Raw genomic sequence first — 15080 nt, forward strand, 5'->3', positions numbered from 1 at the left:
GCAGGAAGATCTGGGGAGAAGAAAAGGTCATTAAGGCACTCCGTGGATACCCTCCTGCAATGTTAATGCTAAATAGTCTCAGACTAGGTATTACTGACTCTGCTGGCAGGAAAGCTTTGATAGTGTCCTATGCTTGGATGGAGAATCCTTTGCTGCCAGGGATGTGGGGTGACTGTTTGTGTGTGTTTCAGACACGCAGCAATGAGGAAGATGCTGAGAATGATGACCTGAATGATGCAGGTGAGTCCTCTAGCAATACCCAGCTCTTCTGTGCAGAGAGCCAGGACTTACACCATCCCAGAGAGTGCTGGGCTTGTGGGAATATGGTCTGAGCAGGCAATGGCTTTGCAACATTCAGCAAAAACAACACAAAAGGGAGCAGACAGACTGGAAACAGTGGCAAGGCTAACAAAGGCAATTTCAAGTTGAAAGCACCGAAATTGCCTCAGAAAAGTTTGGAAAATTGTGTTGAAGCAAGAGCCTTCCTGAGTGAGCAAAAACCTGCAGAAAAATCAGCTGCAAGGATCTGGGATTGTCAGAGTGAGAGCAGGAAGCAAAGGTGGGATGGAGAGAGAGGATGGTGGAGAGGCAAAACTGTCCAGGAGCAGGGCATCACTCTGTGCACGTGGGATACTCACCTGGGGTACAGGATTCACTACGAGGTAACAGAAGGACAGTAATAATGAACAGATATCTGAGAACAGCTGTAGGCTCAGGTTTGTGGAAGTGTAAACAGTGACTCGCCTAGCAATGACCTGGGGAGGTGAGACAGTAAGTACAGAAATGATGTAAATCCTATTTAAGGAGAGGGCTGGAGGGTACCTGCATGCCATTAGTGCTCAAGGGATCTGGGGTCTTTGGGAAATAGGACACCCTCTCTCTCCTTGGGTTGCTGTTGCCCCAGAGAAAGGTCTAGCTATGCTCTCTCCATGCACAGGTGCCTGTACCCAAAGTGGTAAGGATGCTTCAGTTAGATATCCACCCAAAACGGCAGTCCATCAAATAAGCATCCATCCAAAGAAGAGGGTTAGCTCTCATTTGTGCCTTCTCTGACAGCACCTGTGGACTGGTCCAGCCACCTTCCTCCATTTGGTCTCTGCCCACTTCCTTCCTAAACAGTAGCCATGCAGGCAGGCAAGTCTGTGCCAATTTTTGTCTCCCCACCCATCCAGCCATGCCTTGCTGGGAAAACTGAGATGCCGTAAGGACACATGTTACAGCGATAGCTCCAGTTACCCTGACACAGGTCAAAGCCCTGGGTGAAAGCAAAAGCTGTTGCTGGGGTCATTTTGTGGACAGACATTTGAGATGATGGGAGAGATCAGAGCATTTCCCAATCTCCTATTGCTATTTCTAGATGGAGGGAATTTAAATGCATCCTCCATTGACATGGAAGCAGAAGATGAGGCAGTAATTGAAGCTCAACCTGCTCGACCCAAGAGGAAGCTCATCGCCACCCTTCAGGTGATTATTGGGGTGACAGGTCTGGCCTCTTTCAACCCTGGCCCTTTATCCATGTCCTCCTCACCTCCCTGCAGTGGAGGTTAGACTGGGAGGAGAACCTACAGTGTGCACTGGGCCCCCATCATTGCTGGGCTTTGAAACAGCTAGTGAGACATTGGAGCCAAGCTGGGATGTGTGTGCACATCTGAGGATGGACCTGGGGGGATAAGGGAAAACCGTAACACCCTGCACTGACTAATACAGGGATAAGGTAGGACCAGGTTGAAGCAGGGAAAGGATGGTCTTTCTAACTCTTCTCTCCTTTAAGATGGCAGGAAAAGACCCAAAATTACTTTCTACTTATTTCAGATCTACAACTCTGAGCTGGAAAATGAGTTTGATAATTTTGAAGACTGGCTGTGTATTTTCCCCCTTCATCGTGGCAAAGCAAATGAGGATGAAGATGGAAATGAGGATGAACATTTTGTGGGCAAGTACAAGGTACTGTATCACTTGAATGACATTTGTGCTGCATGTGGAAGAAAACCCTTAGGACAACTTGTATTTCAGAGCATGCCAACACCAGCAAAGCCTTGGAGAGTGCATGTGTGTCCAAGGTGATGTGAAGCCATGGTGTGGCATGGCCAAGGTACTGTTGGTGCCTGTTGAAGCAATTGTGTACTGTGGTCCTTTTGTTAGTTGATAAATGCACCTGATTTAGATTTTTTAGCTCTTGCAAAGAGAAAGCATGAAGCATGAAGGACTCTTATTCTGATTGGGGCCTCTGGGTATGTTCAGTATGCAAATAAGAATTAGTGAGCTTCACTGGTTTTAAAATTAGTAAAACTTGTTTAAAAGAGGCATCATCCTCCCACCCAGGAGCTCTTGAAGACTCTGAAATATCAACTACAGAACTTGATTTAAGAAGGTCCCAGAAAAACCTTTGGTGCCCCCTGCCTTTGGCAGTCCAAAGTGCCTGGAGATATTCAGATTTTCTAGCATTGGCAGTGGTCTGACAGCCTGCAGCCTAACTTGCGAACAGGGACTGCCTGGGCCATGTGGATATGACAGTGCCTTTGGAAAGGACTGTCCCCATGGGCACAGGGTGTCTGTGGTCTGCATGGGACAATGGCTCTGATTTTCTAGTTGGCAGGTGAAGCTGCTCTTGGTAGCTCCAATCCCATCTGAGATATTCTCTTTTGTATCTAGTTGTTACTTGCAATGTCTTTTCTGCAGGGCTCCTTCTATGTCTACCCCACTGAGGAAGCAGGCACGGAGCCCAAGGTCTCCCAGGGTGTTCCAAGGAACAGACCCATCAAGGTTCTTGTAAGAATTTACATCGTTAAGGTAAGTGTCTGGTAGTGGTGGCAGTAATGCTTGGAGGTCTGTCCCTCACTATGGACCTCCTGCCATTCTCTGCTCAGTAAATATGAGCAGTGGCACTTGTGAAAAGCTCGATGCTGGCTTGAAGGCTCTGCCAGCCCAGTGGAAGTCAGCTACATCTTGTCCATGGGGAGCCTTCCATGCTTTGTAGCTTCAGGAGGTGCTAAAAATCCAGATGGGCATTTCTCGGCTCCTCTCATCTGCCTTGAGACAGTGAGCAAATAGGTGGGCCAACCGCTGGAGACATCGGTGGCTTGTTGAGTGGGGATTTGCGTGGGAACAAGTGCCTGTTTCACTGCTGGGGCAGCTGCTAGAGGGACCTGACCCAGCGGGCTTGGGTTGTCTCAGGCCTGTGCAGTGTTCCTTGTGCAGGTTGGTCTCTGCAGCTGATGTATGGCAGTACCTTTTGTGTATTCCAGGCTACGAACCTGTCTCCAGCAGACCCTAATGGCAAAGCAGACCCCTACGTGGTGGTAACTGTGGGGCAGGAGCAGAAGGACACAAAGGAGCGATACATCCCAAAGCAGCTCAATCCTGTGTTTGGAGAGTATGCAGAAAGTTTTCATCTAGCAGGTTTAATAGGAATAGTGCAAATCTGGGGCTCAGGCTGTGGCCCAGCATGTGTGGTCTTCTGTTCCTTTCTGCTGGAGGATCTTGTGCTGTAACACAAAAGTCTCAGGCATGTCTCTTGCCTCCCACTGACACAGGAGCTGTAAGCGTTTTGGGTTAGGGGAGCACTCCCAAGGGCTTGATTTAACAAAGTAGCAAGCCAAGCAGCAACAGAGCATTGGAGAGCTTTTTCCCTAGCTCCAGGACCTCTAGCCAAGGGCATATACATCCCTGGAAAAGTAACTCCTTTGTTTGAACATGCACAATAAAACTGCACACACTCAACTTATGGAGAACCAAACTCTACCAGAGGTCTTTGAGTTGTCAAGTACAGTTCTTAAATGTGTAGGATGATCAAAGCAGAGCATCCTCTTTGCTAATTGCACTCTCCCCGTCTGCTTCTGTCCAGACTTGTGGAGCTGACAGTCTCCTTTCCCATGGAATCAGAACTCACCGTGGCAATATTTGACCATGATTTGGTTGGATCTGATGATCTGATTGGGGAGACCAAGATTGACTTGGAGAATCGATTCTACAGCAAGCACAGGGCCAACTGTGGAGTGGCTTCTCAGTATGACATGTAGGTACTGGTGTGACACATTAGGGCCATGAGATGCGTTCTTCTCGCCTACCGTTTGGGTGGGTAACAGAGCATCTCCAGTTTTGCAGGAAGGAGCATGCTTCCACAGTATCATCTGAGCAGGTTCCCCACAGATTCACTACAAATTACACTGATAGCTCCATCTCCTTTAGACTCCTACCAGCTTCCTGTGATAGCTCTAATTCCTACTGCAGACTAATATATTTTGCATACAGTAGCAAAAAATTCTTTAATGCTTTTATATTGGTGTTCTGTGAGAAAAGCGCTCACTTGACATTGATGTGATTTTGACCTCTTTCAGAAAGTAGGGCGGTTTCTCTGGCAGTAGCTAATTCTGTGAGCAGCAAGACTCATGACATCTGTTTTCCTTTGGCCTCATTCAGTATGGATTCTCTGGTGTCTTTGGCCAGTTTTCTGCAAATTTATCTTCTCCTACCCCGTTATTGGAGAATTAGCTGTGGGTATGGAGTTGAGTCCCCAGCACTGCTAAAACCTCTCTCCCACTTAGGAGCTGCAGCTGGAATTGCTCCTGTTGCTGCTCAGAAGCTAATGGTTCTGTGGGGTGCAAGCCTGGTTTGTTCTGGGAGAGGAGAGCTTGTTAAGCTTTTAATTCATTAAGCTTTTGTGTGCCTGTGGTTTTCCCAGTGAAAATCTGAGCAGGGATCTGGTGGCATAGCCTGTGCTGTAGGGAAGGCAGGGTGTTTCATAGCCTAGGAAAAAAACCTGTTGTGTCTAAGCTGAAGATGTTCTTGATGTTCTCCCTTCCATGCAGAAAAGGCTACAACATGTGGCGAGATGCTTTCAAGCCCACACAGATCTTGGATAGTTTATGCAAGAAAAACTCACTCCCTGCAGCAGAGTACAGATGGGAGGAGGTCAAAGTGGACAATAAAATATTCAAGGTCCCTCCAGAGGCTTTTCCTGAAGGTACAGAGAGCTTGGAGAACAATGACTGCTCCCTTAAACAGCTGCCTGTGCTCAGCAGTGCATGTGCTGGTGAGGGGTCTGGGAACTCACCAGCCTCTCTTCCCTGAAGTGTCCAGGCTGGCTGCCCCCACTCTGTGCCCTGCATGGCCCAGCTTTCTGGGCCACCGTGGGGAGCATCCTCGGTCCTCAGTGGCCTGGTTTCAGTGGATGATGGTGTTGCACTGGGGGAAGATGTGATCCAGGCCATTAGGTCTCAAAGTGGCTTCCCAGGCAGTGGGCGGAGCAAAGTAAACCCGCTTGCATGGCAATGATGTGCATGGGGGTTTGATGGCTTGTGCAGCGGGAGAAGGTGTAGCTTATTCTGGTGGCTGACACTGGCACAAAGCTGTACCTCCATCTGCTTGTGACCACTATCAGCAAGATACTGGCATCCTTTTTTTTGGTTGTTTTTTTTTTTGGGGGGGGTAGGGGGGGTGGGAAGGGCTTTTTCAGTCTCCTTTCCTGTTTTTAGCTGGCTTTGTCCTTTAGGGAAGCTCTCTGTTTCTGGTGGCTTTGGGTGCCTTGGGTGACTCCCCGCTGCTCCTCACTACTGTTGATTTCCTCCTTGTGGGCACCTTCTGCTTCTCCTTTGCTGTTTTTCTTTCCTCCTCACTGGTGTTACAAACCCTGAGCCAGGGCCATGGATGTCCAAGAACACAGCAACCTTTCATGCCCACTGCCAGCAGTCTTGGAGAACTTTCCTGAGCACAGGCTTGTCCCTGTTCACTTCAGTGGCCAACACTTGTGCAATCGAATCCAGCCTGGAGGAAAGTGTGGAGCAGATGTGGTCCGCTTGTGGATGGCTGGGTCCTGCAAGACAATGCTATGTAGCCTGTAGGAAGGATGATCCCTGTGCCTGACCTGCCCAGAGAGGGGGGGCCTATGTGTACGGCCAGCTTTACTTTCTGCTCATTTCAGTGCTGCTGTTCCTCAGCTTTCCGCTGGCCTTTATGGCTTATGTCATGAAGGGGAAAGAAATCCTGCTCAGGAGAGGGCAAGGAGACTCCAAAAGCTCTTTTCCCTTTTTCTCAGGTCGCTGGATAACTGGGAAGGGAGAAACGAGCTGCTCTCCTGGTGTTGCCCTGAGAGCAGCTCTGGTTCAAACGTGGCTGCAGTTGGTGCCCCATGAACCTCTGCTGTGCTCAGGGACTGCTTGGGCTGGTTTTGGTCTCAGACTGATCTCCAAAAACCCAGGGGTGGGTGGGTCATTGTGTCCTCACCTGTTTGTTCCTGCTTTTCTCCCCACCAGCAGGATTTGAAATGCCATTTGGCTTCACTGTGCCAGATAAGTCAATTAATTGTGCAGACTGTTAATTAACGGAGAGCACAGCTGCATGTCATAGCCAAGTGACAAGTGGTGCTTTCCTGGAGCGCTTCTAGGGCAAAACCTCTCATGCATGGATCTGTTGGCACAACCACAGAGACGTGGGGACTTAAACAGCCCCAGAGGGTCACATTCTCCTCGGTGTCCCCTGGATCCTTTTCCCAGGGCCATAGTAAATTATTTTTTGCCCTTTCCCTCTTATTTCTCTTAGCCTGTTTGTCTTCCTGCCTACAGTTTTCCTCATCACTGCAACATATTGAACTCATTCCCTTCATCCTCGCTCTCCTGCTTCTCCCCATTTTGTTTTTCTGGGGAGGTGCTTGCCCAGTCCATCATCTTCCCTTACTTGTGCCTGTGACTAATGTCCTGATGTGGCTTTTGCCACCCAGATGCCTTCATCTTCTACCTGTCTGTGTCCTGCTGCAGAGGTCTCTGTGAGGAACAAGAGAGGAGTGGCAGATGAGAACTGGTCTGTGGATGATGAACATAAGGCTTTGTACGTCCTGCAGCACTGGGAAGAGATGCCAGGATACGGGTACAAGCTGGTACCAGAGCACGTAGAGATCCGGTCTCTGTATAACCCGGAGAACCCTGGGCTCGTGCAGGTGAGATGTGTTTCCTTGCCCAGCCTAGACATTGCTCTGGGGAAGAACCTTCAGGGCAGCTGGTTCCCAGCCCCTTGGCTGGTCCCCTGTTGTCCTTTTGTCTCCTCATCATGGCATGAATCCATGTGTTGCCCCTTCCTGGGTGGGCGACTGGAGCTGTATCTGCGGATGGCTGGCCCTGCTATGAAGTGAGGACTGTTGGCCTTGCTCAGGTCCACCGTCTAACCTCTCATGGTGCTTCTGAACACCTTTCCTCAAGGGACCTCTGTCCATAGATGTTGTGGTCACAATACTGGTGGTCCAGAGTCCTTCCTGTCTCCTCAGGCCATGTAGCACTGCTCTGATGAGGATGCTGTGTGGGTGGCAAGGGACCTGCTCTGCCTTCTGAGCCCTGCCACCATGCACCACAGTGGGTAGAATCATAGAATCATAGAATCATTAAGGTTAGAAAAGACCTCTAAGATCATCAAGTCCAACTGTCAACCCAACACTACCATGCCCACTAAACCATGTCCCTAAGTGCCTCATCTACACGGCTTTTAAATACTTCCAGGGATGGTGACTCCACCACTTCCCTGGGCAGCCTGTTCCAAGGCCTGACCACTCTTTCAGTAAAGAAATTTTTCCTAATGTCCAGTCTAAACCCTCCCTTAGTGCAACTTGAGGCCATTTCCTCTCGTCCTATCGGTAGTTACTTGGGAGAAGAGACCAACCCCCACCTCGCTACAACCTCCTTTCAGGTAGTTGTAGAGCGCGATGAGGTCTCCCCTCAGCCTCCTCTTCTCCAGACTAAACAGCCCCAGTTCCCTCAGCTGCTCCTCATAAGACTTGTGCTCCAGGCCCTTCACCAGCTTCGTTGCCCTTCTCTGGACACGCTCCAGCACCTCAATGTCCTTCTTGTAGGGAGGGGCCCAAAACTGAACACAGGGTTCGAGGTGCGGCCTCACCAGGGCCGAGTACAGGGGCACGATCACCTCCCTGCTCCTGCTGGCCACGCAGGGTAGTAGTGTCTTTGCCTATCCCTGCCTCTTCCTCTGCTTTGTCCCCTGTCACTGCTGCTTTGCCCCCCTGCAAGAGCCCTGTTCTGCCCGCTTGGCTTCTCCCTGGGCGTATGACGTAACTGCTGGCTGGAGGAGAAACATTCCTCCTCAGTTTTAATCCAGTGCAGTGATCTGAGCTCAGCCATTTCAATGTCCTGCACTGAACATCTCCTGTTCCCTTGGGTACTGGAGGTCTGTAACAAAGCAAGGCTCTGCAATCACTCTGGCTTTGGTCAGCGTTGGAAACGCATGTGGGAGGGGAGGGTCAAGCCCATCACTTTTTAGTTTTCTTGGTTATGTTGAAGCATTGCATCATCGTATGCTCTTGTTAAGACAGAGGGACATGTTTGCCTCTGTTTGAAATTAATTCAGTTCAGCTGAAATGGTTTTTCTTGGGAGCAGGGTGGGGACAGAAATAAGCAATTTTCAGTAGTTTTAATTTTTTCCCTACCTAAAATCCAGTCACAAGTCACTCTGAAGTGTTGGGGATGGAGAGAGCCAAGCACTGCCTTTCTGGTGAGAGCTTTCCTTGCAGGACCAAGCCCTTGCTCCTTGAAGAGCTGGAGGTCGTCTGTCTTTTGAAGTCTTTCTGCTGTCTTCTCTTGTCAGGGCTCCTTGCATATGTGGATTGACATGTTTCCAAATGACGTCCCCGCACCGCCACCTGTCAATATCAAGCCACGACTGCCTGTCAGGTAGCACCCATGGGAGTGGGGCTGAGGCTGGTGAGCCTGCATGGAGGGTCACTGTCCCTTGCCATGCCTGATGGGATGTGCCATGGAGTCCTGCACAGGCTGATGGTCTGTGCTAGCCTGGCATGCAGCCCTCCTCTCTGCTTCAGCTCTGGCCATGGCATGGTCTCTTGGGTGTATCAGCATGGGGCATAAGCGCTTCAGCTGCACAAGTGTTTGTGAAGGGTAGGGTTAATTTCTCTAAGGCTGGACATGAAGGTGATAGAAACCCAGGTTAGAGGTACTCATCTAGCTCTATTTTGGCTAGGGGACAGATGTCTTCTGGGTGCCTGGAGAAGTGAAGTTGAAGGAGGAGATCTGCTGTTTCCAATGATCTAATGGGGCTATTGAGATGGAGGGTCCAGATTCTTCTCAGAGGTGCACATAAAAGGACAGGAGATAATGAACACAAGCTGCAGCAAGGGAAACTCCAACTGGATATAGGGAAAACATTTTCCCAATGAGAGTGAAGTTACCCTGGGATAAGGATGGAGTGACCCAGAGAGGTGCTGGGATATTCATCCTTGGAGATATTTAAAACTCATGCAGACAAGGCCCTGAGCAATCTGATCCGCTATGAAGTTAGAGCAAGAGATTGGAGCAGAAACTGCAGAGGTCCCTTTCTGCCTAAGCCTTTCTGTGCTCCTGTGGCTAAGTGGTGCTGGGTGGGTTTCCCACGCACCAGGGATTTGCTTTGCAAAAGCTGCCTGTTTTGACTGTGGGTGTTTGTCTTATGGGGTTGTAGTCCCCCAGGAAGGGCTTTGTGCATGGCAGCGAGACTGCTGGGCTGTGCTTGGTCAGAGGAGCCCTGGCAGGGGACAACAGTGCTAGGAGGGTTCAAGTCCTGCTGCTCTGCCGGTGTGGGCTTGACCTGCCCTCCCAGGTACCGGGGGCAAGAGCATGTGTCTCACACAGCCCTGTGTCCTTCCCACAGCTATGAGCTGCGTGTGATTATCTGGAACACGGACGATGTGATCCTTGATGATGTCAACCCAGTAACGGGAGAGCCTTCCAGTGACATCTATGTGAAAAGGTCTGATGGGAATCAGAGGGAGGCCAGAGCCTGGCTGTCCTGCTCCCTGTCCTGCCCCACACCCTCCCTGCCTCAGCACGAGCTGCCCCACTCCAGTCCCCTGCATGGACTTCTGTACCCCCAAAGATGTTGGTCAGGTGTTGCTCTGGTTTGGCTCTTTTGACTCTTCCTTTCTTGCTACCCCATGGGGTTCAGCCCCTCTATCCTTCTGCTCTGCTTTTGGGCTGGCTGACGGGGTAGGAGATAATTGAGTTTTTCCTGCAGCTGGATAAAGGGTCTTGACCATGAAAAGCAGGAGACGGATGTTCACTTTAACTCCTTGACCGGGGAGGGCAATTTCAACTGGAGGTTTGTGTTCCGCTTCAACTATCTCCCGACCGAGAAGGAGATCACCTACAAGAAGAAGGACTCTGTCTTCTCCGTGGAGGAATCAGAGTTTCGGGAACCGGCTGTTCTGGTCCTCCAGGTCTGGGATTATGACAGGATTTCAGCTAATGACTTTCTAGGTATGGTGTGACCTGCTGGAAGTGGGGTGACCTGTCCCTCACCTTGCTGGAGCATTACAGCATTTCCCCCGGGCCCCAGCTCTCTGAGAAAGGACACCAGGAGCATCAGATCAAGCTCTTCAGCTCAGCAGTCACCTGGGCTGGTTTTTCCATAGGCAGAACCTGGAGATACGCACCTCTCCTACACAGACACATTGAGCTTGCATGCTTGTCTCAGGGCTTTGGTGTCCTTTTTCAGGGCCTGTCATGCCACAGGACTCCCAGGTTCTGCTTCATAGAATCATAGAATCACAGAATGGTTTGGGTTGGAAGGGACATTAAAGATCAACTAGTTCCAACCCACCTGCCATAGGCAGAGACACCTTCCACTAGACGAGGTTGCTGAAAGCCCCATCCAACTTGGCCTTGAACACTTCCAGGGATGGGGCATCCACAACTTCTCTGGGCAACCTGTTCCAGTGCCTCACCACCCTCATAGTGAAGAAGAACCTCACAACCTTTCTGATAAACTTGCTCATTTTCCCTGCTCTCACTTAGATCTGCAGATCCCAAAGACTTGGCCAAAGTGCAGCTTTCCCAGGAGCTTACATTGTGGGCACAGGGATTGGCAATCTTTGTGAGACCATTTGCACTTGAGTTGCAGCATCCCATTACTGGGGGCTTGGAGCTCCCCAGCTGCTCTTGTAGTTCCCAGTAACCAGACCTGCTGAGCTGAGCATGTAGCAGGGCCTGGTGACAAAGCTGGACTGGTGGTGATTCCACCCACACTATGCTAGCACAAACACTGCTGCTTCTCTCCTGCTTCTGCTGCTATCCCCAGGTTTGTAGCACTCCACTCAGTTGTCCCCCCCTTCTTCAAACTTTGGCCTTCCCATTAAAAAGCAGCCCCTTTGCCCTGCTGTGTCTTGGGCAGGATAAAACTCTCTTTATTCATCAACCTTCCATGGTGTATTTAAAAGGCTTTACCTCCATGAGGCACTTCCAATGGCGATTGGTTCAGCCATGCTACACAGGCACTGAAGAAAGTATTAGACAGCAATCCCAATGATTCTTGGCATGTACAATCTCAGGAACTTCTAGGCAGGAAGGGGCTTCTGCAGTCTTTATTGCAACCTCCTGCTCCAAGCAGGGCTAGATGCAATGTAGGTCAGGATGCTCAGGGCCTTGTCTGGGTGAGTTCTGAGTATCTCCAAGGATGGAGATCCCAGCACCCTTCTGGGCCCCTTTTCCTGGCTGCACCATTCTCATAATTCTCCAATTTTTTTACTTGCAGCAGCTTGTGACTGTTGCCTTAGGTGCTTTCATCATCCACTTCTGAGAAGAGTCTAGCTCCATCTGCTCTATAGCTTCCTTTAGGCTATGAGAGATGCAGTAAAACTTCTCCTTTGACCTCTTTTCTCTGGGCTGAACATGCATGGGCCTCTCAACCCATCCTGCTATGGTCCATACTCTAGCCTTCATCTCAGCCACTGGACTCTCTCTAGTTAGTTGACACCTTTCTTGTGTTGGGGGTCCAAAACTGGTCACCATATCCAGATGCAGTCTCATCAGAGCTGAGCAGAGGAGAACACCCACATCCCTTGGTTGCTGGCTATGCTTTTGCCAATACAGACCAGTACATGATAAGACTGATTTGTTGCAAGGGCTCAGTGCCGAAGTGGGACAGGAGCTCCTTCCAAGGAGGACAGGGGTGCAAGGCCAATCAGGGAAATGAACTGAGGCTGTTTCAGATGTAAGACAGACTTGAAACCTTTAAAGAGTTTCCCAGATTTTGTAATTTTTTATTGACGTTTGCAGGAATGAGAGGGGAAGAGGAGCTTGGACATGTGAGGAGAGCAGGGTGGGACATGGTAAAGGAATGAAAATAACCCACTGTACCACACACAAACCAAACTGGTCACATCAGAGATGAGACAAGATCTGTGGCTTCTGCTTCTTAGTCTCTAACTCTTGGGCTGGTCCTTGCTTATGCTGAGCTTTAGCTTCTCCACCTGGAAATGTGCAGGACTCTGCTAGGTCATTTGCAGCAGCTGGGACCTACTTGTGGTGGTAGGAGCATGGCTGAGACAGAAAGCCAAATGGTGTGCGGGGCTGACCTCAGGATTTCACCATGAGGTCTTCTCTTGTCTGTGCCTGCAGGCTCCATGGAGCTGAAGCTGCATGACATGGTGCGGGCAGCCAAGAGCTCAGAGCATTGCACCATCAAGATGGCCAAGGAGAACGCAACACCTCGCTTTTCCATCTTCCGAAACAAGCGCATGAGAGGCTGGTGGCCCTTCATCAAACTCAAAGATCAAGAAGATGAGGAGAGAGAGGAGAGGGAGGACAAGCAGAAGAAGAAGAAAAAGAAGTGGAGCAGCTCAGTCAAACCAGAGGACGTGGAGTTCACAGACCCCAGTGGGAACAAGTACCTCCTGACGGTAAGGCAGGGTGCTGGCCCAGGTGAGCAGAGAGCCAATGTTTTGCCTCTGCCTTGACATGGCAACCTGTCCTGCGTGCACATAACCTACAAAGGCAGCAATGACCCAGCTCCCAGGACTTTGTGCAGGGTCCTGGAGGCTTGTCCCATCTGCTGCAAATCCAGCACTTCATCTACTCAGAAGTGCTAGCTGCAGGGGGTGTCCGACTTCATGTCTTCCTCTGAGCTTCCCATAGAGCAGTGCTCAGTGAGGGGAGCAAAGCAAGAGGCACATGGCTCCCCATCAACCAGACAGGACAGCAGCAAAAGCTTGTCCTAGGGTCTCTGCCTATCCCAGACAGGCAGGTGCCAGCTGTCCCAGGGCAGACTTGCTGCTGATGGCCCTGCTAGTGGACCGTTGTTTGTCCCCATGGGTGAGTTTTGCTCAGTGCTAGTGTGGGAGGCTGCGGGCAAATCCAGATAGCTGGGGAGTGCATTACAATACAGTGCCTTGTCTGCAAAACAGTTAGTTGCTGGCCAGGACACAGTCTCCACTGGCTGTGAAGTGAGAGACTCTGTAGCTAATGTCTGGAGAGAAAAGTTAATTGCTCGGAGCATCTGTAAGTGGAACTAGGAGAAAAATACCCAGTCCTGGCAGGGCGCGTTGTCAGCAGGCTGGTCTGCAAAGCAACATGTGCGGCTGTGGCTCAGACATGTTCCCCCTCCAGGGTAAGGTGGAAGCGGAGTTCCAGCTGCTGACTGTGGAGGATGCTGAGAAAAGTCCCGTTGGTTTGGGCCGAAAAGAGCCTGAACCCCTTGAAAAGCCCAAGTGAGTATCATCTGTGTTATCACCTTTAATATGGATGGACAGTGCCATGTTTTCAGCAGCTGTTTGCATATGGACAGGGAGCATCTGCTTGTCAGGAAGCTGATAGCAATCAATGGGGCCCTTGGCGGTGGGGTCTGCAGGACTGGCGCTGCCAGGGCTTCCCAGAGCTCAGCTGGGTCCAGCAGGACTTGTGGCTGCAACATCTGGGGGAGGACTGATCTCAGTGAGGTACTCAAGGCAGCTATGCCATAACATTGTTTGTACAAAAAGGGCAGCTCTGGTTTGACCATACGTAGCCACATGAGTGCAGAACAGCTCTGCGGGGACTGTCCTGAGGCTCAGGTCCTGTTGTTTCCTGTTGTCTGCAGTGCTTTCATAGGCACCATAGTTACTGCAGCCCCTAGGGTGATGCTGTCTGGAAGCAGCAGGAAGACCTGGTGACCCACGAGGGTGGCAGTGCACCAAAGCAGAGGGACAAACATGCTACTCTGTCGATTGACCCTGTGCTTATCTATTCTTCCCTTCCTGTTTCAGCCGGCCAAAAACTTCTTTCAACTGGTTTGTGAATCCCATGAAGACCTTTGTGTTCTTTATCTGGAAGCGGTACAAGAAATACATCATTGTGCTGTTCATTGTCGCTGTTCTGACCATCTTCCTGGTTCTTTTGATCTACACCATGCCTGGATACATCAGCGAGAAGATCATCAATGGATAAATGCTCTCCAGCACAGGACTACTGAAAGACAGGGGTGATTATTGCAGGAATCGAGACTGGACCAGAAAGTTTAAGGAAATCCTGCAGGTGCAGAGGCAACCTTCAGAGTGAGAGACCTGCAGAAGTGGCCTCTCTTTGGGAAGTCACATTTCATGCTAAGTACCCATGAGATGCTAAGAAACCAAGTAACCAACCTACTAAATAAGGCAAACTCCTTGAAGGACAGTTACAGCTTTGGGAAAAAAATTGTTCTTTGTGGGACTGGGGTGGGAAGATGGGAAAACGGGGTCTGCTGGGGCTGTCCCCACAGTCATGGCAGCTGAAACCAGCTCTTGCCATTGAGAGCGATTCTGACAGAGATGGGGACATACAGAGCCATCCATGCTCTGGCTTGACAACACTTGGCACTTCCAGGCCTGTGTCTGAAGAATTCAAAACACATTGTATGTGGGGAAGGCAGGTGTGGTGTTGGGTCCTGGTGGAGGTAGGACCTGGAAGACCTTTGAATGGGGCTCCCCAGGGAGAAGGACAACAGAGCCAAGGTAGCCATGAGTTTCCTGCCATGCCAAGAGCACAGGAACAGCTCTTGGAGTTGGAGTTGGCTCTGGACGTGGTAGCATTTCCCAGGACACAGACTTTCTGGTTGTTACTCCTTACAAGCTGCTTAACAGCTTTTCCTGCATGTGCTGGGTTAGATTCAGGCTTGCTTCAAACTTCATTTTGGCTCTTCATTTCTACAGGAATAAAAGCTCCTTGGCTGCTCTCTCTGATGCTGCTTGTGTTTTGTAGCTGCTTTCTGGAGCTGGGGGCCAGCCTGCTGCAGGCAGTCCTCACTGATGCCCCTTTGCCCTTCTTCCCAGATAGCACAGTGCTGGGACATCAACATGGGGTCATCAG

At 50.4% G+C, this 15080-nt stretch overlaps 1 protein-coding gene across 1 annotated transcript in view; it reads left to right on the top strand.

Moving 5' to 3' along the window:
• The window catches only part of LOC104077733 (fer-1-like protein 4), a gene marked incomplete at its 5' end in the record, with an annotated part of 39176 nt that extends 24993 nt beyond the window's left edge, over positions 1-14183 (top strand). The window contains 14 exons of the mRNA XM_009579070.1: positions 192-240; positions 1358-1464; positions 1813-1944; positions 2680-2790; positions 3246-3373; positions 3845-4015; positions 4809-4963; positions 6753-6931; positions 8581-8666; positions 9637-9735; positions 10000-10241; positions 12381-12661; positions 13368-13468; positions 14003-14183. Of these exons, the coding sequence (XP_009577365.1) occupies positions 192-240; positions 1358-1464; positions 1813-1944; positions 2680-2790; positions 3246-3373; positions 3845-4015; positions 4809-4963; positions 6753-6931; positions 8581-8666; positions 9637-9735; positions 10000-10241; positions 12381-12661; positions 13368-13468; positions 14003-14183 (2022 nt within the window). The remainder of the gene's footprint in view (positions 1-191; positions 241-1357; positions 1465-1812; positions 1945-2679; positions 2791-3245; positions 3374-3844; positions 4016-4808; positions 4964-6752; positions 6932-8580; positions 8667-9636; positions 9736-9999; positions 10242-12380; positions 12662-13367; positions 13469-14002) is intronic.
• Positions 14184-15080: the final 897 nt, after the last annotated feature.

Source organism: Fulmarus glacialis, unplaced genomic scaffold, assembly GCF_000690835.1.
Source record: "Fulmarus glacialis isolate BGI_N327 unplaced genomic scaffold, ASM69083v1 scaffold35315, whole genome shotgun sequence".
Lineage (NCBI taxonomy): Eukaryota > Metazoa > Chordata > Aves > Procellariiformes > Procellariidae > Fulmarus > Fulmarus glacialis.